We start from the raw sequence: 26,965 nt of genomic DNA on the forward strand, positions 1-26,965 counted from the left end.
TTCATATGATCTCCCAGACAATTCACTAAGCCCAGGGATACTGAGTAATCTGATTGGCCAGCCCAAGTCCAGCCACTCCCTGCTCCCCTCATTCCCCTCATCCCCACGACAGGAAAGGCAGGGCTACACGACTGACAGCCCATTTCCAAAGCTTAAAAATGCTGAGCAGACCAAAAAAAGTAATAAATCTTCATCTCATTCTTTCCAGAGACATCTCAGTACAAGGGATCTATACTCAGACATACCTGCAGCCATTCATTAGCTTGAGCATAGGAACTTCTATTCTTTGTTTGTTTGTTTGTTTTCGGCGGTGCCATGCAGCATGCGGACCTTAGTTCCCTGACCGGGGATCGAACCCGTGCCCCCTGCATTGAGAGCACGGAGTCTTAACCACTAGACTGCCAGGGAAGTCCCAGGAACTTCTATTCTTGAAAAGACAGCCTTAATGGAGAGAAAGGCAAGGCAGATAAGTGGGAGAAGGATATGTGAAATACATATAAACTCCACACATCAAAGTATGTAGAGAATTTCTAAAAATCATTAAGGAAAAAGCAAATGATTCAGTAGAAAATTGGGTAAGAGACTTGAAATGGCATTTCATAACATAGTTTAGTGGCAAATAACATAAAGTGTTAGCTCTCATTAGTAATTAAGGAATACAAATTTTAACCATCATAAAACATCACTACGCTCCTACAAGGAAGACTAAAATTTTAAAAGATTGACCAACAAATATTGACAATGTAGAGTAACTGAAATTCTCATACACCTGCTAGTGATAGAGTATAATCATTCTGGGAAACTCTTTAGCATTATCTGCTAAATTTGTACATACAAATGCCCTCCATACATTCATTCTGTAAGGGAAAAGAATAACTCAGCAGGCCTAAGCTTGCTCAAATGTTGCACATTTCCAAGAAAGGCCTATTTTCAGGACTGGTTCTTGGCTGGCTCCTGGGATCTGAGCTTGGAATGTTCTGTCTATAAGAATGTTTTTGCATGTCTGAGGCCTTGGGCCAGCCTGTACCAGTTTCAGCAGATAGTTTATGTTAGTAATTTATTTACGGTGAACATCTGTTTTTTCTCTGGGGGGGTCTACATGTCTACATGACCAACCCCTAATAAAAACCCTGGATTCAAAAGCTCTGGTGAGCTCCCTGGTTGGCAACAATTCACATGTGTTGTCACACATGTTGCTGGGTGAATGAAGCAAATCCTGTGTGACTCCACTGTGAGGGACATTTGAAAGACAGTACCTGGTTTCCTCCAGAGTTTCCCCCATATGCCTTTTCGCTTTGTAGATTTTACTTTATATCCTTTTGCTATAATCAACTGCAACTGTAAGCATAAGAATTTTGGATTACTGTGAGTGGTCTTGGGAACTCCTAATGTAAATCTTAGGCATATTCTCAACAAAAATGCATACTCATTTGCATCAAAAGACATGTACAAGGATACTGCATATCAACATTAAAACATCCCTAAAACTATAAACAACTCAAATGTCCAAATAGTTGTGTAACTATAGTATCACATTAAATAACAAAAATGAACTACTGTGAAATGCAACAACATGAAACTCATGAATGTTAAAGGAAAGAAACCAGACACAAAAGAATACTGTCAATACCCTCCAGCTGAAGACTACCAGGAATATAGTTGTAGTTGAACATGGTGAATTCATTACTCATTTAATCAAGGGAAGACACACAACGTGGGAAATGGGGGATGTCTCAGTAAAAGAGTATTAGAAAGTACTTTCATGATTCAGGTTTTGGTTAGGTGATTTTGGGAAGAGTCCAAGGAAACAGGGGTTTGCTCTGGACTGGGTGCTGTCAGCAAGCAGGGATGATTCTATAACTGGGTATCTTAATAAATCTTATCTAAAAGGAAGGAAGACTGGAAGTGAGACTAAAGCTACTTGTAAGAAGCAGCAATCAACTCATATTAAACAAGAGGTGGGTATTGGGTATTTTGTGGTTTGCACAGTGACCTTGATATTTTCTGTGCTCAAACAAAATTATAAAGTGGCCTTGTCTTTTCTCAGCTCAACATGGTTAAAGAGTAATCTTGTCTTGTGTTTGTATTTGGTGAGATCATTTATACCCGATAAGAGACCAACATGTCCTAGTGGTGAGCACCAAGCCAGTTTCTTTTTCTTTCTTTTTTTTTTAACTATTTGCTTTTTTACTGAAGATCTAATTGGCTTCATTTAACAATTTATAAATCAGGCAGCACTCCATCTAGCAAGCAGAAAGGAGCTCCAAGGAGCTGTGCAAAATGGAAGGCTTTTAAAGGCAGAGATGGGGTGGACAAGGAAGTCCAACTATTTGACCAAGCCAGTTCCTAATAAACCATGGCCTAGAAGTTGTGTCAGATCAGTTCTTAGATGTCAGAGACTGCTTTTCATCTTTCCTGAAAATATACTGAGTGATTCCATTTATATGAAATTTAAAAACAAGCAAAATTAAATCCATGATGGCAGAATTCAGGACAGAAGTTATCTGTGGGAAGAAGGAAAGAGGAGGAGGAAACAATTTGGAGGGGCAGGCAGAAGGCTTCTGGGGTACTGTTACTATCTCCTTGGAAGGAAAAAAGAAGCATCTCTGGGTTGAAAAATGGTAGAAAAACGGAAAGGAACTGGCAATAGTCTGCACAATCATCCTTCAATTATAAAACATGATCAATAGGTTTTTGCTACAAGATGAGGTCTTTGTATGCTCTCTCGCCTGTCAAATCACTATCTAGGAGAATGTGTCACTTGCTGAAATGCAAAATACATTAAGTGAAAAATATATGAAGAATTCACATGAAGCCCATTGATGCTTATTCAAGATTTCAAGTCCCAAAAATGAACACTTGAAAAAAGCAATGTTGAACTTCTATCAATGTCAGCTATGCAGATTCAACAACAACAGAAAATAACACAGGCATACCTTGGAGATATTGTGGGTTTGGTTCTAGACAACTGCAATAAAGCAAGTATTGCAGTAAAGCATGTCACACACATTTTTTGGCTTCCCAGTGCATACAAAACTAATGTTTACACTACATTGTAGTCCATTAAATGTGCAATAGCATTATGTCTAAAAATAATGTACATACCTTAATTTTAAAATGTCTTATTGCTAAAAAATGCTAACCATCATCTGAGCCTTCAGTGAGTCGTAATCTTTTTGCTGGCGGAGGGTCTTGCCTTGATGTTGAAGGCTGCTGACCAGTCAGGGTGGTGGCTACTGAAGGCTGGGGTGGCTGTGGCAGTTTTTAAGAATAGGACAACGATGAAGTCTGCTGCACTGACTGACTCTTCCTTTCATGAATGATTTCTCTGTAGCCACGCAATACGGTTTGATAGCATTTTACCCACAGTAGCACTTCTTTCAAAACTGGAGTCAATCAAACCCTACTGCTGCTTTATCAACTAAGTTTATGTGATATTCTAAATCCTTTGCTGTCATTTCAACAATCTTCATGGCATCTTTACCAGGATTAGATTCCATCTTAAGAAACCACTTTTTTTGCTCATCCAGAAGAAGTAATTCCTCATAAATTAAAGTTTTATCATGAGATTGCAGCAATTCAGTCACATCTTCAGGCTCCACCTCTAATTCTAGTACACTTGCTATTTCCACCACATATACAGTTACTTCTTCCACTGAAGTCTTGAACCCCTCAAAGTCATCCATGAGGGTTGGAATCAACTTCTTCCAAACTCCTGTTAATGCTGATATTTTGATCTCATCCCATGAATCAATGAATGCTCTTAATAGCGTCTAGAATGGTGAATCCTTTCCAGGAGGTTTTCAATTTCCTTTGCCCAGATCCATCAGAGGAATCATTTTCTGCCTAAGATAAAGCATTATGAAATGTATTACTTTGGGGCTTCCCTGGTGGCACAGTGGTTGGGAATCTGCCCGCCAATGCAGGGGACGCGGGTTCGTGCCCTGGTCTGGGAAGATCCCACATGCTGCGGAGCAACTGGGCCCGTGAGCCACAATTACTGAGCCTGCGCGTCTGGAGCCTGTGCTCTGCAACAAGAGAGGCCGCGATAGTGAGAGGCCCGTGCACCGCGATGAAGAGTGGCCCCGGCTCCCCGCAACTAAAGAAAGCCCACGCACAGAAACGAAGACCCAACACAGCCATAAATAAACTAATTAATTAATTTTAAAAAATGTCAGGTGCTGTGCTGACTATTTAAGAAAAAAAAAGAAATGTATTACTTAAATAATAATACTTGAAAGTCAAAATTACTCCTTGACCCATGGGCTGCAGAATGAATGTTGTGCTAGCAGGCATGAAAATGACATTAATCTCATTGTCCATTTCCATCAGAGCTCTTGGGTGACCAAGTGCATTGTCAATGAGCAGTAATATTTGGAAAAGAATCTTTTTTTTCTGAGCAGTAGGTCTCAAAAGTGGGCTAAAATATTCAGTATTTGTAAATAAATGTGCTTTCATCCAGGCTTTGTTGCTCTACTTATAAAGCCTAGGCAGAATAGATTTAGCATAATTCTCAAGGGCCTTAGGATTTTCAGAATGGTAAATGAGCATTGGCTTCAACTTCAGGTCACCAGCTGCATTAGCCCCTTACAAGAGAATCAGCCTATCCTTTGAAGCTTTGAAGCCAGGCATTGACTTTTCCTCTTTAGCTATGAGGGTCCTAGATGGCATCTTTTTCCAGTATAAGGCAGCTCTGTCTACATTGAAAATCTGTTGCTTAGTGTAGCCACCTTCATTAATTATCTTTGCTAGATCTTCTGGATAACTTGCTGTAGTTTCTGCATCAGCACTTGCTGCTTCACCTTGCACTTTTATATTATGGAGATGGCTTCTTTCCTTAGGCCTCATGAACCAACCTCTGCTAGCTTCAAACTTTTCTTCTGCAGCTTCCTCACCTCTCTCAGCCTTCACAAAATTGAAGAGTTAGGGTCTTGCTCTGGATTAGGTTTTAGCTTAAGGGAATGCTGTGGTTTGATGTTGTGGTTTGATCTTCTAACCAGACCAGTAAAACTTTCTCCATATCAGCAATAAGGCTGCTTTGCTTTCTTATCATTTGTGTGTTCACTGGAGTAGGACTTTTAATTTCCTTCAACAACTTTTTCTTTGCATTCACAACGTGGCTAACCACTGGTGCAGGAAGCCTAGCTTTTGGCCCATCTCAGCTTTCTACCTGCTCTCTTCACCAAGCTTAATCATTTCTAGCTTCTGATGTAAGGTAAGAGATGCGCAACTTTTCCTTTCACTTGAACGCTTAGAGGCCATTGTAGGGTTATAAATTAGCCTAATTTCAATATTGCTATGTCTCAGGGAACAGGGAGGACCGAGAAGAGGGAGAGAGATGGGGGAAATGCCAGTTGAACACGCAAAACATTTATCAATTACGTTCACTGTCTTACATGGGCATGGTTTGAGGTGCCCAAAACAATCATAATAGTGACATCAAATATAACTGATCACAGATCACAACAAATATAATAGTGAAAACGTTCGAAATACTATAAGAATTCATATTTTCAAATGAAACAAAGAATGGTAATGGAAATTATTTTCAAAAATATGATGAAAGATATGAATTCTGGGAGGAGGAACCAAGATGGTGGAGTAGAAGGATGTGCTCTCACTCCCTCTTGTGAGAACACCAGAATCACAACTAGCTGCTGGACAATCATTGACAGGAAGACACTGGAACTCACCAAAAAAGATACCCCACATCCAAAGACAAAGGAGAAGCCACAAAGAGACATAAGGAGGGGCACAATCACAGTAAAATCAAATCCCATAACCGCTGGGTGGGTGACTCACAGACTGGAGAACACTTATACCACAGAAGTCCACCCGCTGGAGTGAAGGTTCCAAGCCCCACGTCAGGCTTCCCAACCTAGGGGTCCGGCAATGGGAGGAGGAATTCCTAGAGAATCAGACTTTGAAGTCTAGTGGGATTTGACTGCAGGACTTTGACAGGACTGGGGGAAACAGAGACTCCACTCTTGGAGGGCACACACAAAGTAGTGTACGCATCGGGACCCAGGTGAAGGAGCAGTGACCCCTGGGGAGACTGAACCACACCTACGTGCTAGTGTTGGAGGGTCTCCTGCAGAGGCAGGGGGTGGCTGCGGCTCACCGTGGGGACACGGACACTGGCAGCAGAAGTTCTGGGAAGTACGCCTTGGCGTGAGCCCTCCCAGAGTCTGTCATTAGCCCCACCAAAGAGCCCAGGTAGGCTCCAGTGTTGGGTTGCCTCAGGCCAAACAACCAACAGGGAAGGAACCCAGCCCCACCCATCAGCAGTCAAGCGGATTAAAGTTTTACTGAGCTCTGCCCACCAGAGCAACAGTCAGCTCTACCCACCACCAGTACCTCCCATCAGGAAGTTTGCCTAAGCCTCTTATATAGCCTGATCCACCAGAGGGCAGACAGCAGAAGCAAGAAGAACTACAATCCTGCAGCCTGTGAAACAAAACCACATTCACAGAAAGACAGACAAGATGAAAAGGCAGAAGGCTGTGTACCAGATGAAGGAACAAGATAAAACCCCAGTAAAACAACTAAACAAAGTGGAGATAGGCACTTTCCAGGAAAAGAATTCAGAATAATGATATCAAAAGCTTTACAGACAAGCAAAACCTAAGAGAATTCAGCACCACCAAACCAGCTCTACAACAAATGCTAAAGGAACTTCTCTAACTGGGAAACACAAGAGAAGAAAAGGACCTACAAAAACTAACCTAAAACAATTAAGAAAATGGTCATAGGAACATACATATCGATAATTACCTTAAATGTGAAGGATTAAATGCTCCAACCAAAAGACACAAGCTATCTGAATGGATACAAAAACAAGACCCATACATATGCTGTCTACAAGAGACCCACTTCAGGCCCAGGTACACATACAGACTGAAACTGAGGGGATGGAAAAAGATATTCCATGCAAATGGAAATCAAAAGAAATCTGGAGTAGCAATACTCATATCAGATAAAATAGACTTTAAAATAAAGAATGTTACAAGAGACAAGGAAGGACATTACATAATGATCAAGGGATCAATCCAAAAAGAAGATATAACAATTATAAATATATATGCACCCAACACAGAGGCACCTCAATACATAAGGCAACTGCTAACAGCTATAAAAGAGGAAATAGAGAGTAACACAATAATAGTGGGGGACTTTAACACCTCACTTACACCAAGGGACAGATCATCCAGACAGAAAATGAATAAGGAAACAGAAGCTTTAAATGACACAACAGACCAGATAGATTTAATTGATATTTATAGGACATTCCATCCAAAAACAGCAGATTACACTTTCTTGTCAAGTGTGCATGGAACATTCTCCAGGATAGATCACATCTTGGGTCACAAATCAAGCCTCAGTAAATTTAAGAAAATTGAAATCATATCAAACATCTTTTCTGACAACGCTATGAGATTAGAAATGAATTACAGGGGAAAAAACATAAAAAACACAAACACATGGAGGCTAAACACTACATTACTAAATAACCAAGAGATCACTGAAGAAACCAAAGAGGAAATCAAAAAATACCTACAGAAAAATGACAATGAAAACACGACGATCCAAAACCTATGGGATGCAGCCAATGCAGTTCTAAGAGGGAAGTTATAGCTATACAAGCCTACCTCAAGAAACAAGAAAAATCTCAAATAAACAATCTAACCTTACACCTAAAGGAACTAGAGAAAGCAGAACAAACAAAACGCAAAGTGAGCAGAAGGAAAGAAATCATAAAGATCAGAGCAGAAATAAATGAAATAAAAACAAAGAAAACAATAGCAAAGACCAATAAAACTAAAAGCTTGTTCTTTGAGAAGATAAACAAAACTGATAAACCATTAGCCAGACTCATCAAGAAAAAGAGAGAGAGGACTCAAATCAATAAAATTAGAAATGAAATTGGAGAAGTTACAACAGACACCGCAGAAATACAAAGCATCCTAATAGACTAGTACAAGCAACTCTACGTCAGCAAAAGGGATAACCTGGAAGAAACGGACAAATTCTTGGAAAGGTATAACCTTCCAAGACTGAACCAGAAAGAAACAGAAAATATGAACAGACCAATCACAAGTAATGAAATTGAAACTGTGATTTAAAATCTTCCAACAAATAAAAGTCCAGGACCAGATGGCTTCACAGGTGAATTCTATCAAACATTTAGAGAAGAGCTAACACCCATCCTTCTCAAACTCTTCCAAAATATTGCAGAGGAAGGAACACTTGCAAACTCATTCTATGAGGCCACCATCACCCTGAGACCAAAACCAGAAAAAGATACTACAAAAAAAGAAAATTATAGACCAATATCACTGAAGAATATAGATGTAAAAATCCTCAACAAAATACTAGCCAACAGAATCCAACAACACATTAAAAGGATCATACACCACGATCAAGTGGGATTTAAACCAGGGATGCAAGGATTCTTCAATATATGCCAATCAATCAATGTGATACACCATATTAACAAACTGAAGAATAAAAACCATTTGATCAACTCAAAAGATGCAGAAAAAGCTTTTGACAAAATTCAACACCCATTTATGATAAAACCTCTCCAGAAAGTGGGCATAGAGGGAACCTACCTCAACATAGTAAAGGCCATATACAACAAACCCACAGCAAACATCATTCTCAATGGTGAAAAACTAAAAGCATTTCCTCTAAGATCAGGAACAAGACAAGGATGTCCACTCCCACCACTATTATTCAACATAGTTTTGGAAGTCCTAGCCAAGGCAATCAGAGAGGAAACAGAAATAAAAGGAATACAAATTGGAAAAGAAGAAGTAAAACTGTCACTGTGTGCAGATGACACAATACTATACAAAGAGAATCCTAAAAATGCCACCAGAAAACTACTAGAGCTAATCAATGAATTTGGTAAAGTTGCAGGATACAGAATTAATACACAGAAATGTCTTGCATTCCTATACACTAATGATGAAAAATCTGAAAGAGAAATTAAGGAAACACTCCCATTTACCACTGCAACAAAAAGAATAAAATACCTAGGAATAAACCTACCCAGGGAGACAATAAACCTGTATGCAGAAAACTACACTGATGAAAGAAATTAAAGATGATACCAACAGATGGAGAGATATACCATGTTCTTGGATTGGAAGAATCAATATTGTGAAAATGACTATACTACCCAAAGCAATCTACAGATTCAATGCAATCCTATCAAATTACCAATGGCATTTTTTATGGAACTAGAACAAAAACTCATAAAATTTGTATGGAGACACAAAAGACCCCAAATAGCCAAAGCAGTCTTGAGGGAAAAAAACGGAGCTGGAGGAATCAGACTCCCTGACTTCATACTATACTATAAAGTGACAGTAATCAAGACAATCTGGTACTGGCACAAAACCAGAAACATAGATCAATGGAACAGGATAGAAAGCCCAGAGATAAACCCACCTATGGTCAACTAATCTATGACAAAGGAGGCAAGGATATACAATGGAGAAAAGACAGCCTCTTCAATAAGTGGTGCTGGGAAAACTGGACAGCTACATGTAAAAGAATGAAATTAGAACACTCCCTAACACCATACACAAAAATAAACTCAAAATGGATTAGAGGCCTAAATGTAAGACCAGACACTATAAAACTCTTAGAGGAAAACATAGGAAGAACACTCTTTGACATAAGTCACAGCAAAATCTCTTCTGATCCACCTCTTAGAGTAATGGAAATAAACACAAAAATAAACAAATGGGACCTAATGAAACGTAAAAGCTTTTGCACAGCAAAGGAAACCATAAACAAGACGAAAAGACAACCCTCAGAGTTGGAGAAAATATTTGCAAAAGAACCAACCTCCAAAATATATAAACAGCTCATGCAGCTCAATAGTAAAGAAAGAAACAGCCCAATCCAAAAATGGGCAGAAAACCTAAATAGACATTTCTCCAAAGAAGACATACAGATGGCCAAAGCACATGAAAAGCTGCTCAACATCACTAAGTATTAGAGAAATGCAAATCAAAACTACAATGAGGTATCACCTCACAGCAGTTATAATGGGCATCATCAGAAAATCTACAAACAACAAATGCTGGTGAGGGTGTGGAGCAAAGGGAACCCTCTTGCACTGTTGGTGGGAATGTAAATTGATACAGCCACTATGGAGAACAGTACGGAGGTTCCTTAAAAATAGAATTACCATATGATCCAGCAATCCCACTACTGGGCCTATACCCAGAGAAAACCATAATTCAAAAAGACACATGCACCCCAATGTTCATTGCAGCACTATTTACAATAGCCAGGTCATGGAAGCAACCTAAGTGCCCATCGACATGAATGGATAGAGAAGTTGTGGTACAAATATACAATGGAATATTACTCAGCCATAAAAAGGAACGAAATTGGGTCATTTGTTGAGACGTGGATGGATCTAGAGACTGTCATACAGAGTGAAGTAAGTCAGAAAGAGAAGAACATATATCGTATATTAACGCATGTATGTAGAAACTAGAAAAATGGTACAGATGAACCGGTTTGCAGGGCAGAAGTTGAGACACAGATGTAGAGAACAAATGTATGGACACCAACGGGGGAAAGCCGTGGGGGGGTGGGGATGGTGGTGTGACGAATTGGGCGATTGGTATTGACATGTATACACTGATGTGTAGAAAATTGATGACTAATAAGAACCTGCTGTATAAAAAAATAAATAAAATTTAAAAAAAGATATGAATTCTATTTCCAGGAATAGCAACTTGTATCAGCACACATAAGTTTGCATATTATTTCAAGGGACTCAAAGACACCAGAAAGTACACGCAGGTTAAGAACTACCACTCCGTCATTTTCTATTTAGTACCGCAAAAGAGAATTCTGCAGCCAGCATAATTTTTGTTCCTTTGTAAGTAACCTATTTTCTTATGCCTCGATATATACAGGAGAAGCTCAATTACAGTAATGTAGTCAAAAGAGGGAAGTTTTCCTGGAAGTGAACTAGGATGTCTCCCATAGCTGTGGCAAGGGCAGAGTTGGAGATGATTTTCATAGACAACTAGAACAGGACTTCAAATAATGGATGCCCTGAATGTCCGTATCACTTACAGCCACTGAATCAATATTTCTGAAAACCAAGCCCAAAGTGTGAGCCTGCATATGCTTGAATAACAATGCTAATTGAATTCACAGCCATGTAAGGTATCATATTAATGTTAAGGCAGTAAAACCACTATGATTATTAAGAGACCTTGTGGATAAGTCCACAGGGAGCTATTGCCTTTGGGTAGCACACCACCTCTGTGGGTCAGCTGCCAACGGAATGGTGGTGGACCTGGAGCCACTGTCGGTCAGGAGGGCCAGCACTCAGGTGGAAGAGCTGGATGTGGAATGGAAAAGAGCAAGGACAAGCACGACAACACCAGCCTCCTCTGTGTCTATCACTGCATCTGCCTGCAAAACCTCCAGGAAGAAATGGCCATCGCTTTACTTCCACCTCTCAATCTCACACAATTTCTTCTATGGACAAGCTCTCGCCTAGAACCATACAAAGAAGAGAATTCTGGGAGGGGCAGTTCCCAGCCTTAACCAAGTTGACAACAGAACAATACAACATATCTACTAGTCGACCAACTTTCCCAGTTTGCCCAAGACTATCCCGGTTCTAGCACTGCAAGTCTTGTACCCCAGGAAACCCCTCAGTCCTGGGCAAACCAAGATAGTTGGTCATCCTACCTTCCTTGCCAATAGAGGCAGTCTTTTCTCTCTGAAAAAGTTGGCATCCTCTTGCCGAAAGAACCTTTCATGATCTCTCTTGAGGTAGTCACCTAGCAGGAGAACAATGACCAACCCACCACCTCTTATTGCTTCTAAACTTAGAACTAGACTTAAATCTCAGCAGGCCCCAAAGAGATGAACACTAAGTCTGACCCTAGAAGAGGTTTTGTACACACCACAAGAATTTCAAGATTTTGTCTTTTTGTATCTGCAAAACCTAAGTAAAGTGTAGTAGAAATCCTAAGACCAGAGCAGAAGAAATGTAATGTTGGATTAATCCAAATTTATTGATATGGATACAGAGATTTTGGATGCAATGTGTTAAGCTTGAGTACCTGGGAATAACTAACAATTTCTTGTCTTGTTCCTGATCTTAGTGGAAATGCTTTCAGTTTTTCACCATTGAGGATGATGCTGGCTGTGGGTTTGTCATATATGTCCTTTATTATGTTGAGGAAAGTTCCCTCTATGTCTACTTTCTGGAGGGTTTTTATCATAAATGGGTGTTGAATTTTGTTAAAAGCTTTCTCTGCATCTATTGAGATGATCACATTGTTTTTCTCCTTCAATTTGGTAATATGGTGTATCACATGGCTTGATCTGCATATATTGAAGAATCCTTGCATTCCTGGGATAAACCCCACTTGATCAGGGTGTATGATCCTTTTAATGTGCTGTTGGATTCTGTTTGCTAGTATTTTGTTGAGGATTTTTGCATCTGTGTTCATCAGTGATACTGGCCTGTAGTTTTCTTTCTTTGTGACATTTTTGTCTGGTTTTGGTATCAGGGTGTTGGTGGCCTCGTAGAATGAGTTTGGGAGTGTTCCTCCCTCTGCTATATTTTGGAAGAGTTTGAGAAGGATAGGTGTTAGCTCTTCTCTAAAGTTTTGATAGAATTTGCCTGTGAAGCCATCTGGTCCTGGGCTTTTGTTTGTTGTAAGATTTTTAATCACAGTTTCAATTTCAGTGCTTGTGATTGGTCTGTTCATATTTTCTATTTCTTCCTGGTTCAGTCTTGGCAGGTTGTGCATTTCTAAGAATTTGTCCATTTCTTCCAGGTTGTCCATTTTATTGGCATATAGTTGCCTGTAGTAATCGCTCATGATCCTTTGTATTTCTGCAGTGTCAGTTGTTACTTTTTCATTTCTAATTCTATTGATTTGAGTCTTTTCCCTTTTGTTTTTTGATGAGTCTGGCTAATGGTTTATCAATTTTGTTTATCTTCTCAAAGAACCAGCTTTTAGTTTTACTGATTATTTCCTATTGTTTCCTTCATTTCATTTATTTCTGATCTGATCTTTATGATTTCTCTCCTTCTGCTAACTTTGGGGGGGGTTTGTCCTTCTTTCTCTAATTGCTTTAGGTGTAAGGTTAGATTGTTTATTTGAGATGTTTCTTGTTTCTTAAGGTAGGATTGTATTGCTATAAACTTCCCTCTTAGAACTGCTTTTGCTGCATCCCATAGGCTTTGGGTCATCGTGTTTTCATTGTCATTTGCTTCTAGGTATTTTTTAATTTCCTCTTTGATTTCTTCAGTGATCTCCTCGTTATTAAGCAGTGTATTGTTTAGCCTCCATGTGTTTGTATTTTTACAGATTTTTTCCTGGAATTGATATCTAGTCTCATAGCGTTGTGGTCGGAAAAGATACCTGATATGATGTCAATTTTCTTAAATTTACCAAGGCTTGATTTGTGACCCAAGATATGATCCTGGAGAATGTTCCATGAGCACTTGAGAAGAATGTGTATTCTGTTGTTTTTGGATGGAATGTCCTATAAATATCAATTAAGTCCATCTTGTTTAATATATCATTTAAAGCTTGTTTCCTTATTTATTTTCATTTTGGATGATCTGTCCATTGGTGAAAGTGGGGGGTGTTAAAGGCCCCTACTATGAATGTGTTACTGTCGATTTCCCCTTTTATGGCTGTTAGTATTTGCCTTATGTATTGAGGTGCTCCTATGTTGGGTGCACAAATATTTACAATTGTTATATCTTCTTCTTGGATTGATCCCTTGATCATTATGTAGTGTCCTTCTTTGTCTCTTGTAATAGTCTTTGTTTTAAAGTCTATTTTGTCTGATATGAGAATTGCTACTCCAGCTTTCTTTTGATTTCCATTTGCATGGAATATCTTTTTCCATCCCCTCACTTTCAGTCTGTATGTGTCCCAAGGTCTGAAGTGGGTCTCTTGTAGACAGCATATATAAGGGTCTTGTTTTTGTATCCATTCAGCCAGTCTATGTCTTTTGGTTGGAGCATTTAATCCATTTACATATAAGGTAATTATCGATATGTATGTTCCTATTACCATTTTATTAATTGTTTTGGGTTTTTTATTGTAAGTTTTTCCTTCTCTTGTGTTTCCTGCCTAGAGAAGTTCCTTTAGCATTTGTTGTAAAGCTGGTTTGGTGGTGCTGAGTTCTCTTAGCTTTTGCTTGTCTGTAAGGTTTTAATTTCTCTGTCAAATCTAAGTGAGATCCTTGCTGGGTAGAGTAATTTTGGTTGATCCCTGAAAGTATAGTCTTAGGAAATGGGATTTTAAATACACAATGAAGGGGGGATTCCCTGGTGGCGCAGTAGTTGAGAATCTACCTGCCAATGCAGGGGACACGGTTTCGATCCCTGGTCTGGGAAGATCCCACATCCTGTGGAGCAACTAAGCCCCTGTGCCACAACTACTGAGCCTGCGTGCCGCAACTATTGAAGCCCATGCACCTAGAGCCTGTGCTCCGCAACAAGAGAAGCCATCGCAGTGAGAGGCCTGCGCACTGCAGCAAGGAGTGGCCCCTGCTCACCGCAGCTAGAGAGGGCCCATGTGCAGTGGCGAAGATCCAAGGCAGCCAAAAATAAAATAAATTAAAAGAAATAAATGAAATACACAATGGAGGAAGGAAAGACATTTCTTAGAACCCAGAAGATCCGCTATTACACTTGTTTACAATGGAAAGTTAATGGAAAATTACAGGAAACAATATAGGCATGACCATTATTGGCACACATGCTTTTAGAATGAAGGTTTGGGTCACCATACAACCAACATGGTTAATGAGGGCAAATGGAATATGAAATAGCTAGAGAAAGAAAGAAATTACAAATACCATCCATGATCACGTGGCAGGTGCAGAAATGAGGACTGCAATAGTGTTATATTCTTCCTGCTTTGTTATGAATATACCTGAATAGATTAACTATTTCTTTTTTTTCCCCTCCCTTTACCATTCCCATACGCTCTAATATAAGGTGTGTTACTTAGGGCTGACTCTATATCTCAGTATTTAGGTTTCAGGATATCAAAGACGGAATGTGACTCAGCTAGGGGAGTAAATAAATATCACCCAGAAATGAATAAAGTGCAATGTGTAACACAGAGTCCCCTCTTTTGGGGAGATGGTTAGTATGCTTTTAGTTTTGTAAGGGATCATCGCATCATGTAAGGTGGAAGTACAATGTCATTATCTTTTTTTTTTTTTTTTTTTCGGTACGCGGGCCTCTCACTTGTTGTGGCCTCTCCCGTTGCGGAACACAGGCTCCGGACACGCAGGCTCAGAGGCCATGGCTCACAGGCCCAACCACTCCGCGGCATGTGGGATCTTCCCGGACCGGGGCACGAACCCGTGTCCCCTGCATCGGCAGGCGGACTCTCAACCACTGCGCCACCAGGGAAGCCTAATGTCATTATCTTTATTTGGAAGTTAAATAGGGTTAAAATGGGAACATATGTATGTCAGGCTGGCAAAGAGATGAACTGTGCTGGACTGTCCGTGGTCAACTGGTACCACCAACTACTTTTGTCTAAGGCAGAAAATTAAGTCTCCCATAATTCTCTTCCCTGTGTGGTTCTGAGTAAAAGGCTGCCAATAAGAGAAAATATGATTTTCTCTTTTATGGAAGGGATTTATAAAATGGAAATGAAGCAGAAGCCATTATTCTCAAGACACGCAGTGCTTCCACAGACCTCTCCTAAAGCTCCCACTTCATCCCCATGGCATGCCTCACAGGTCCTTCCTTAGGCTCCCTTACTGAGGTCCCACTCTGACAGCTAGATGCAGTTTTGAGGGCTTCTCTGCAAACTCTGGCTTTCCACCCACCTCAGGCTTAAATCATTAATGCCTATTTTCCTAATCTTTCTATGACAGATTTATCAGTTCATTCTCTATTCTTCTTTTATATAAAATGTCCAGTGTACGATAAAAATTTTCCAGACCCTCAGTTCTCCAGTTCTCCCACATTTGTGTAAGCCATAATTAACATATTAAACCCCTCACTCCTATAATACTTACAGTAGTTCTCTTTCCCCAACTGAATGCAGACTGATACAGTAATAAAGTACTGCCGTAGCCACTGGAGCTCACTTCTGGGTGATGGAGCATTTCTCACATAAGGTAGAATACCTATGAACTGGGCCATAACTTCAAATATTGTCTACAAGAGCTTCATATCAGGATACAGTATTTTTGGTTGAAGAAATATTCTTGTTCCTATGTCTAAGATTTATTTTGCTAATAAAAATCATTTTATTAAACACCTACTAATTCTCAAGTATTAAGTTTGGTGCTCAGGATACAAAATGCATATGTGGTCCTTGCCTTTGAAAAGTCCTTAGTATAAAAGAAGCAACATATAATATAAACAATCATAATGTAGTGTGATAACTGCAAGAGTAAAGGCAGGCACGAAGTATAGTAGAAGGATCTGTGGCACAGAAGAGGTGTCATTTGAGCTGAGTCTTAAAGGACAAAGTTGTAAAATGAAGAAGAGAAGCAAGATGATCAAGGCAGGAAGAAGAGTAAGTGCAAAGGTACAGAGGTATACAAATGTGCCAAAAGAATGAAAGGCAGGTAGTGGGGTGTGATTAGAAGGATAAAACGAGATAAGGTTGAAAAGGAAGGTTGAAAGCAGAAGACAAAGAATCTTAATGCTATTCTGAGTTCCATTATGGTTACGAAGCAGGAGGCCTCAAAAGACCACCGCTCTCATCAAAACAATCAGAAAACACCAGATAAACTAAACTTCATACTATTCTTTAGAGCCATCAAAAAGCAGTGGATGCAAAGAAGTCTAAATGAACCCAATTCCAGAGAAGGATGAGTTCTTCAAAGGTGAGCAAAGAGCCCCTTTCTACCTTGAATCAACTGCCTAGTCTGCATATAGGTAGGCAGAAAAGCAGGCCTACCAGAGGTGAAAGATTTTGCTGATGAGACAAAAAGAAGCTGAACTTTTAGTGGCAGTGTGGACTGGTATGATGGATCCAAATCTAGAAGAGCCCCAGGTGTAAAAATAAATCTCTTGGTCTAACAATTGTACCCCAAGGGCCTTTTGTTAAGTAACAGTGGGAGCAGAGCTAGAAAGGAGAGATCGCCCAATCTTTTTTTAAAATAAATTTATTTGTTTATTTATTTATTTTTGGTTGCATTGGGTCTTCATTGCTGTGCACGGGCTTTCTCTAGTTGTGGCGAGTGGGGGCTACTCTTCGTTGCGGTGCGCAGGCTTCTCATTGCAGTGGCTTCTCTTGTTGTGGAGCATGGGCTCTAGGGCATGCGGGCTCCAGTAGTGGTGGCGCACGGGCTTAGTTGCTCCGCGGCATGTGGGATCTTCCCGGACCAGGGCTTGAACCCGTGTCCCCTGCATTGGCAGGCGGATTCTTAACCACTGCACCACGAGGGAAGTCCGAGATCGCCCAGTCTTGTGTGGTCCTTAGCTTCCAGGGCCCTGCTGCAGTTACCATCCAGAGGTGAAATAAATTAATTTAAGCTTCAACCCAACTCCCTGCCAGCTGTTATTTTTAAAAAGTCAAAGAAATCAACCTTTTTTCTACAGCACACAGGAAACTGTGGGTTGGGCTAAAGGTCAAATCTCCATAATCTCATTTAAATCCAGAAGTAAACTAAATAAAACTGTTGCTCAGCCACAGCTCGGCCTGACACACTGAAATTTGAATGATCAGCCAATTACCCTAGCTGCCTGACAGAAAAAAGAATATGCCCTCTCTGGGAAAAATAAATCAAAAATATTATCTAGGTTACTCTCTACTCTTCTTTTATACAAAAGGTGCAGTATGAAATCAAAACTTCTAAGACATGTGAAGAAGCAAATAAGTATAACTCATAATTAAGAAAAAAGGCCAAAAGAGAGACCCATGTATAAGTACTTTAAAATAATTATTATAAATATGTTAAAAGAATTTAGGGACTTCCCTGGTGGCACAGTGGTTAAGAATCTACCTGCTAATGCAGGGGACACAGGTTCGATCCCTGGTCCGGGAAGATCCCACATGCCACAGAGCAAGTAAACCCATGCACCACAACTACTGAGCCTGCGCTCTAGGGCCCATGAGCCACAACAAGAGAAGCCACCGCAACGAGAAGTCCTTGCACCGCAACGAAGAGTAGCCCCCGCTTGTCAAAACTAGAGAAAGCCCACGCACAGCAATGAAGACCCAACACAGCCAAAAATAAATAAATGAATAAATAAATAAGAATTTAGAGCAAAAGATGAACAGAATGGGTGGAGAGATGGAGGATTCCAGCAGAGAAACAGAAATTCTAAAACTGAAAAATAAACTATCTGAAATGAAGTTACTGGATGGGATTAATGGCAGACCAGACACAGAAGAAGAAAGGAGCAATGAATTCAAAGATAGGTTAATTAAAAACAAATCAAACCTGAGGCCCAGACTAGAGATGGCAAAAGAGACGATCAGTGAATTTGGCACATTTTAGTCAAACTGCCAAAAACTGGAGATAAGAGGAAAGTCTTATTAGCAGCTCCCCCCAAAACAAACCCAAAAAACTATTACATTCATAAGAATTTTAGCTGACTTCCCATAAAAACAATGAAAGCCAATAAAATAACATATTCTGAGTGCTGAAAGTAAAACAAACAAACGAAACCCAAAAACCTGTCAACCTAGAACTCTATACTCAGCAAAATATTCTCATATAACGGAGAAATAATGACATTTTCAGATAAACAAAAGCTGAGAGAATTAGTAGCCAGCATACCCTTACTATAAGAAATCCTAAAAGAATTTCATCAGGGTAAAAAGAAATGATTCCAGATGAAAATCTGAGTCTTCAGAAAAGATGAAAAAGACCATTTGTGGCCCACAGAAAAGTTTGCAGCTCTTGTCAGAGAGCAACTACCATAAACAAACAAATAAAAAAAGAGGTATAGCTAACAAGGGGAGCTAAGAGCCAACAGTGGAGATAAAATGAAATACTTAAACTAGACTGATGCAAAAGAAGGCAGGAAAAAAGAAAGAAAGGGACAAAGACAGACATCTAAATAGAAAACAAACAGCAGGGTGGTAGATTTAAACCCAAACAGGTGAGTAATAACGTTACATGTAAGTAGATTAACTAGTCCATTTAAAGTCAGAGATTATGAGTTTAACAAACAAGACCAGCTATATCCACTTATCAGCAACATACTTTAAATATAAAGACACAGATTAAGAATAACAGGATGGAAAAAATATACCATGTACACTGTATGCATAAAAACAACGAAGTGGCTATGTTTACGTCAGACAAACTAGACTTCCAGAGAGAAACATCAGAGATGATGAGAGACACTTCATAATGATGAGTTAATTCCTCAAGAATATATAAAAGGGTTTGCTACTAATAATACTGATTCAAAACACATGAAGCAAAATTAACAGAAATAAAAAATAATCTTTTTCCAAAATTGATAAAATTAGACACCCCCTACCAATAAGAATTAGAAGATTTGAGCAACACTGTGAAACAACATGACTTAATTGATATTTATAGAATTCTGCAACAGCTGCAGAATACACATCCTATCGAGTGACATGTGAGAACATATGCTGGCCATAAGGCAATTTTCAATATATTTCAAAGGACTGAAACCACACTGAGTAGTTCTCTAATCGTAAAGGAATTAACCTAGAAACAAACAATAAAAAGATCACCAGAAAATCTCCAAAGACCTGAAAAGTACATGCCATTCTAAGAAGTCTGGGCTCTATCCTATAGTACTAGTGGAGCTATTCAAGGTTTACGCAAGGGAATGATACATTCAGATATAATACATTCAGATTTGAACTTTTAAAAAATAACTTTCATTGAATACTTTAAAAATGTAGCAGAAGAATGACTGAACACACTCACATAACACAAAGGGGAATAAACCATAATTCATGTAAAAAATGAGGAGAAACTGAATTAAGGTACCTGACATAGGACTGAATCAAGATATTTTCAAATGCAGAACCAAGGGGACTTGGTGACCAATTAATTACACGTGATCTGCAAAGCTAGTTAATCCTAACTAACTTTGATGACTAGACAAATAGGAATGCTACGTATGGAGACAGGAAAAACAGGGAGAAGCAGTTTCTGATGGGTACAGGAACTAGAAAACACAGGTGTGCATTACAGGCTCTCCCTTTAATGCAAGAACATCAATTCTAACTGCTGCAGCTTCTTACTGTTTGGCTCAGGGATATAACCCAACTCCCCCTCCCAGCTCACTTAATTAATATTCAAGTTCCTTCTTGTTTGCTCTGTGGGTTCTGCACACTGATACGTGCTTTTCCATTTGACTATTTGCTCTTCTTTAGTACTGTCTAGTCTGGTTTTCAACTGGATATTCCATTCACACTTGGATCTGCTTTTCAGCTCACTCTCCAGGTTTAGTAACCAGGTCTTTGAACTGTTTTTTGGCTTGACCCACGTGTCCTGAGGACTCTGCTCCTCATACCTGCTCACTGGCTCATAGACAATGCAAATATAGATAAACACAGCCTCATCCCACCCCTATTCTAGATTCTTGCTCAGTTTAGTGAACAATCCATCTAGCTTCTGCCTATCGAGGAACAACTTTGGACAATAAGTTCATTTGACATTGAGTTTGAGGTCTTTGTGAATATCCAAGTGGAGAGACACAGAAAGCAGGTGGAAAAAAAATGAGCCTAGGGCTCAGGAAAGAGACCCAGTAGGAGATAAAGATTTATGATCATCAGCAAATAGGTTGTAATCAAAATCACATGAGTGGATGAGCGTAAGGAGACTATAGAACAGAAGTCCTTAATCTGACAGGCTTTAGGGGCATCTATGAATCCACTGAAATTGTGGGTAAAATTCTGTGTATGTATGTGTCTGCACTTCTCAGATAGGGATCCATAAATTTCATCAGATTCTCAAATGTCTTTAACTCTAAAATTATTAAAAACCTATGCGGGAGGGAGATGGCTAGAATGTAACCTAGAGGGCACTCCTTACTAAAATGTGCTACAATAGTGGGATTAGAGACCATGGTGGGAAAGGTATGGAATATGTTAGCATTTCATTTCCAATTTACCATCTGAGTCACAGCAACCATGAAGCACATGATTTTCTATTCAAGATTGGGCAACACGTCCCCAAAATACACTGACTCAGACACCAGTACTTCTAGATTACCCAAAATTGTATGAAAACTAGAATTTTTAGGCCTAGAGCTTTGGATTCTATATTCCCAGTCAAAACGTGAATTTCTTCCCCACTCCCATCCCATAAATAAAGGGCACAATCTCCGCAGCCACCTTCTTTCTCTGGAGTCCATCTCATGTCACAGCTGACAATCGAAGATCACTTTTTAAGCATTACTTTATGAAACTTCATGATCATCAATGCTGGATATATTAGCATCTGAGTTTTTACAGGCAAAAAGCTCTGAAAATATATAATCCAACCCCACAAAACAAGGATGTCAGCTTGTATGCATTATCACAAAGTGCTCAAAAATGCAATTATAGTTCACACTTTACCTTTTTTTCCTCAAAATTATTTGTCACTTTAGAGGTAGACAAAGATGGTGGGAAGGTTTTTTCCAGGGTGCATTTTGAAACTCTTTCAAAAGCCACAAATGTGTATGAAACAAATTCTCTAGTCACAAGGATTCAAACCACAGCATTCTTCCCTACTTAACCACTCAAGCAAGCCAAGAATAATCTAGCTGGTCAACTCACATGTAGGAAAACTATAATGTCTACTACTTGGGGAACCTCTAAATATCACTTACACATGTACCTTGGTTTATAAAAACCATTTCAGTATTGTACAAAGGAGAAAGCTATGAATTACCAATTACCAAGAGATTAAAAGGACTATGATAATGCACTGTATACTTCGCCTTTAGCAGAATGTAATTCACAAAACTTTAACACATATAAAACTTTTTTCAAACTTAAATGTTTTGTAAAAGAATATATACATATAGGTAATAACTGGAAAATGTTCAATTATATTAATCAATGAAACCTATTAAAATTAGCAAATATCTAAAATAAAATTACCTATATTATGCTGGTAGTTCAAAAGAATAAAAAAAAATTATCAACATATATCATGCACCTTAAAAAAATTTCAGATATTTTGACGTGGTTTAATTCCACTTTCATTAGTCTAGCCCTAAAAAAAACCCCACTAAAATGTAGTATGTGCAAAGATGTTCACTGTAGCACTATCTGTCAAACAGAAAATTGTAAACAGCAAAAGAAAAATGGTAAAATAAATTATAGAACATATACTAGGGAAACATTTTATTTGTTTGTTCATTCATTCATTCACTTACTACTGTGTTTCATAAAGGATTTAAGGTGGCTCATAAAATGATTTATTTATACAACCATGAAAAATTATGTTTAAAAATCATGTACACAATGAGAAAATGCTCATGAATATTAAATGGAAAGGGCTGAATACAAGATTGTGTGTGTGCAAAAGTGAGATGTAAGACAAGTATTCTTACCTTTGTTTAACAACATGCAAAGAAGAAAGAGAAATCCATCAAAATGCTAAAAATGGTATTTGTCGGGGTGGTAACATTATAGGTGAATTTTATTCTCTTATCTTTTTAATTTTATAAGTTTTATAAACTAAGTTTATATATATATATATATATATATTTTTTTTTTTACGGTATGCGGGCCTCTCACTGTTGTGGTCTCTCCCGTTGCGGAGCACAGGCTCCGGACGCGCAGGTTCAGCGGCCACAGCTCACGGGCCCAGCCGCTCCGCGGCATGTGGGATCTTCCCGGACTGGGGCATGAACCCCTGTCCCCTGCGTCGGCAGGCGGACTCTCAACCACTGTGCCACCAGGGAAGCCCCTAAGTTTATAGTTTTATAATAATGCTTGTATGTATGAAAAATATAAAAAGGATAAAGATTATTTTAAAAATAAAAAAAAATCTGCCTCCATATATGATGGTTTATAAGAAAATAGCTCTTCGTATATAGCCACTAATGACTTGAAAAAAGAAAACAAAAGTAATATCTAAGTGTAAAAAATCCAGATGGAAATCAGCCTCATGAAATATAAGTTTGTTTTTCGATTAAAGGTATCAACAGAAGAACAGAATAAAGAGATGATATATTATAAGGTTGTGGGGAGGAGAGGAAACTGACATAAAAAAAAAATACCAGGGCTTCCCTGGTGGCACAGTGGTTGAGAGTCCGCCTGCCAATGCAGGGGACGCGGGTTCATGCCCCAGTCTGGGAAGATCCCACACACCACGGAGCGGCTGGGCCAGTGAGCCATGGCCGCTGAACCTGTGCGTCTGGAGCCTGTGCTCCGCAACGGGAGAGGCCACGACAGTGAGAGGCCCACGTACCGTAAAAAACAAAACAAAACAAAACAAAAAACATACCAGAGAAAGGCAAGGAATTTTAATCTTGAAATCCAACAGCCTAACAGTGAACTTACGTTAACACGGTTGTCTTATTTAAACTGTAGTTTCAAAAAATACCACATCTATAGACAGAAAGTAGAACTGTGGTTGCCAGGGGCTAGAGGAAGGGGGAATGGGTAATGATTATGTAGTTTCAGTTTGAAAAGATGAAAAAAGTTCTGGAGATGGATGGTGGTGACAGTTCTACAACAATACAAATATACTGGACTATACACTTATAAATTGTTAAAATGGTAAATTTTGTTATTTAAATTTTACAATAAAAAATACATTAAGGTATGATTTGAAATAGATTATACAGGTAAGGTATATATTCACATTTTTTGAGTTTTCAGCTTTTCTCAAATAGGATTATAAAGATGTGAGCATAACTTATAAAAGAAGTAGTTGTAACTACACTTTAATAGTAACTTTCTCTCAATCAGAGGGTTGTTTATTGTACCTATGTAATAATTCTTCTCATGTAGCCAATGTTTAGTTTTCAAGTATCAAGAAATCATGCCTCATCTAAACAAAGGTTTAAAAGTAAAGTAGCCATTAGATTCAAAGTAAAAAGAAACTAGAAGTAAGTGAGGTCACTAATAATTCTGGTGTTTATGCAAATTTATGATAATCAGCTATGAGAATAAATCTCCCCAACAGTAAGCACCATTCTTAGAAATTGGGAAAAAGAGATTAAAGAATTGTCCCTATAGTCCCTGGAAAGAGCCACAGTTATCCTTAAAATGCAGTGGAAGATTTCTGATGATAAAGCATTTTACAAATAGGATTTTTCTAATTTAAAATAATTTTCTGATCATAAAAAAGCAAGGAACAAAATAAGAAAAAGCTTTTTAGGACCCAAATTCCATACCCAGTTTTCTCAATTCACTTTAAAAATCTCACTTACCCTTCTAGTGTTTTCAAGGATTTTGGGATCAGGTTTTCCATAGTTAGGTGGATTGGCATACGGGTCATATCCAAGTTTGGCAAGCATGGGTGCAATCACCGCCATGTCTTGTAAAACATCTGGAGGTATCTTCCCAACCCATTTTGATAGAGCTCCCACATTGACTGGCTTGATGACCTGGTCTGTAGATCTCTCCACTCTGAAAACAATATAATGTGAATAAACATGTATTTAGAATACTGAAAACAGTACTGGAAACATATTTTTTTTTTTGCGGTACGCAGGCCTCTCACTGTTGTGGCCTCTCCCGTTGCGGAGCACAGGCTCCGGACACGCAGGCTCAGCGGCCATGGCTCACGGGCCTAGCCGCTCCGCGGCGTGTGGGATCTTCCCGGACCGGGGCACGAACCCATGTTCCCTGCATCGGCAGGCGGACTCTCAACCACTGCGCCACCAGGGAAGCCCCTGGAAATTATTTTTGATGACTCTAAAAATTACAAGTCTTCAGATTATAAAAGCTATTGAGAAAGAGTGTATTTTTCAGGCTTGACATTGCTTACTAGACTTTTTTTTTTAATGTTCTCAATCTGACAGCAATTATTGGCAACCTCAGATTCCTAGAAATAGGAAAAACGGTCAGGTGAAAACATCTGCACAGAATGTACTGACATTTTAATTACAACATTCAGAAAAACATAACAAAGATAAGACTGCTTAGAAAAACAGCTCGTCAACTTACTTGAAATACATAAAAATAAAAACCACAAGTAAATAAGATGGCTTGATGAATGATGACTAGAGGAACATAAAGATGGACAGATTATGTGATAAAGCAAATACAGCAAAATGTTAATTGTAGCTAGTGGGTATAATTCTTTCAGTTCTTTATATGTTTGAAATTTTTCATAATAAAATATTGGGGGGAAAATAGTCAACCATAATCCACTAAGACTGCAAAATATTCATTTGTCCTATTTTTCTGTTGATTTCCTAAAGAACCCTATTTTCTAAGGAAGAAAAAGGAGTGCTATTTATGACTTTTGATATTACAAAATAAATGTGTTCTACCTCTTGACCTAGAAATTTACTTTAAGCTTATAGTGACACTATATTTGACTAAATAACTCATAATCTTAGGGTAAAATATAATCTAAAATGACATCTAGATTGAAATTGGATCTGAACTAGCAGATTTTGGCCAAATGACATTCAAACAAAAGTACCTAAGAGAGTTTTATATCATAATACATTAGAAGTCATTCAAACACACTATTCTAATAAAAGGTTAAAAAGATCTTTTTCTTTAAGTTTTCGATCTCTCGCTGCAGATAACCATTATCTGATGAAGAATCCCTCAAAGGGGCTCCACTCCTTAAAAAATACACAAGAGAGGACTTCCCTGGTGGCGCAGTGGTTAAGAATCCGCCTGCCAATGCAGGGAACACGGGCTCGATCCCTGGTCTGGGAAGATCCCACATGCCGCGGAGCAACTAAGCCCACGCACCGCAACAACTGAGCCTGCGCTCTAGTGCCCATGTGCCACAACTAGAGAGGAGCCCACACACTGCAACGAAAGATCCCACGTGCCACAACTAAGACCTGACATAGCCAAGTAAATAAATAAAAAGAAAATAAAAATATCTAGTATATAACCAAACATACTTTATAAAAAAAAAATGAAATAACTAGAGAACATCCAAGCGCTGAACTGCATATTTACTGTGGGTGCACTAGGAACATTAGAGAATGGGAGTCACATCTGTAGAGATAAACATCTCAAGAAAAAAATGCTTTATAGTAAAAAAATAATTTCTGTTCATTCTATGTCAGGTACTTTGCATATGATATCTACTTTAATCCTTGAAACAACCTTAAGAGAAATATTATCAGTCCCTATTTTTCAACTGTGTTAACTGAGACCCATAAGTGATTTATCCAAAGTCACACAGTCTGGAAATAATGGAGTTAGAATTTGAACCTACTGAACCTGTCTGACTCCAAAGCATCTGTTTTATCCAGTTTCTCTTACTGCCGTCCTATTGACGTCAAATCACATCTTGATTTTTACATTCTACGCTTCCCTGAAAACTTTGGCCTCTTGTTCTATATTGCATAGACTAAGTGGTTTTGCCACAGTGATAACATACTACACATGTAATAGGTATATACAGCGCTGTGCCGGTAACACTTTACAACCTGATCTCTGAGAAGGGAAAGGTCATAATTTGTAGCATTTACTGATGACCAATGGTGTAAATACTCCCACCATGGATGATTTCAAGCTACCAACATGATGTCATTGACCACAGAGTTGAGAAGAGATGCACAAAAATGGGTTCACTGTAGCTGGCACAATCCAGCTCCAGCAGACCACTGGATATCTATAGGGTCATGATCTCTTGTCCCAAATTCTGAAATCCAAAAACTAAACATTTTCCTGTAACTCATGTGGCAGCAAAACATAACCTGAACTGATAGGAATCTATTTAAAGTCTTTATTCTTCTTGGCATAAATAATCATACTCTTTAATGCAGAAATACTGATGTCCTTGATTATAGCGTGTTGACCCAGAACAAACAGAGGATGTTATATAA

At 38.8% G+C, this 26,965-nt stretch overlaps 1 protein-coding gene across 6 annotated transcripts in view; it reads right to left on the reverse strand.

Moving 5' to 3' along the window:
* The window catches only part of TPST1 (tyrosylprotein sulfotransferase 1), a 167,246-nt gene that overhangs the window by 33,543 nt on the left and 106,738 nt on the right, over positions 1–26,965 (reverse strand). For all 6 annotated transcript variants that reach the window (XM_067705998.1, XM_067705996.1, XM_067705995.1 and 3 more), the window contains exon 3: positions 24,371–24,569. In XM_067705998.1, the coding sequence (XP_067562099.1) occupies positions 24,371–24,569 (199 nt within the window). The remainder of the gene's footprint in view (positions 1–24,370; positions 24,570–26,965) is intronic.

Source organism: Pseudorca crassidens, chromosome 15 (assembly GCF_039906515.1).
Source record: "Pseudorca crassidens isolate mPseCra1 chromosome 15, mPseCra1.hap1, whole genome shotgun sequence".
NCBI lineage: Eukaryota > Metazoa > Chordata > Mammalia > Artiodactyla > Delphinidae > Pseudorca > Pseudorca crassidens.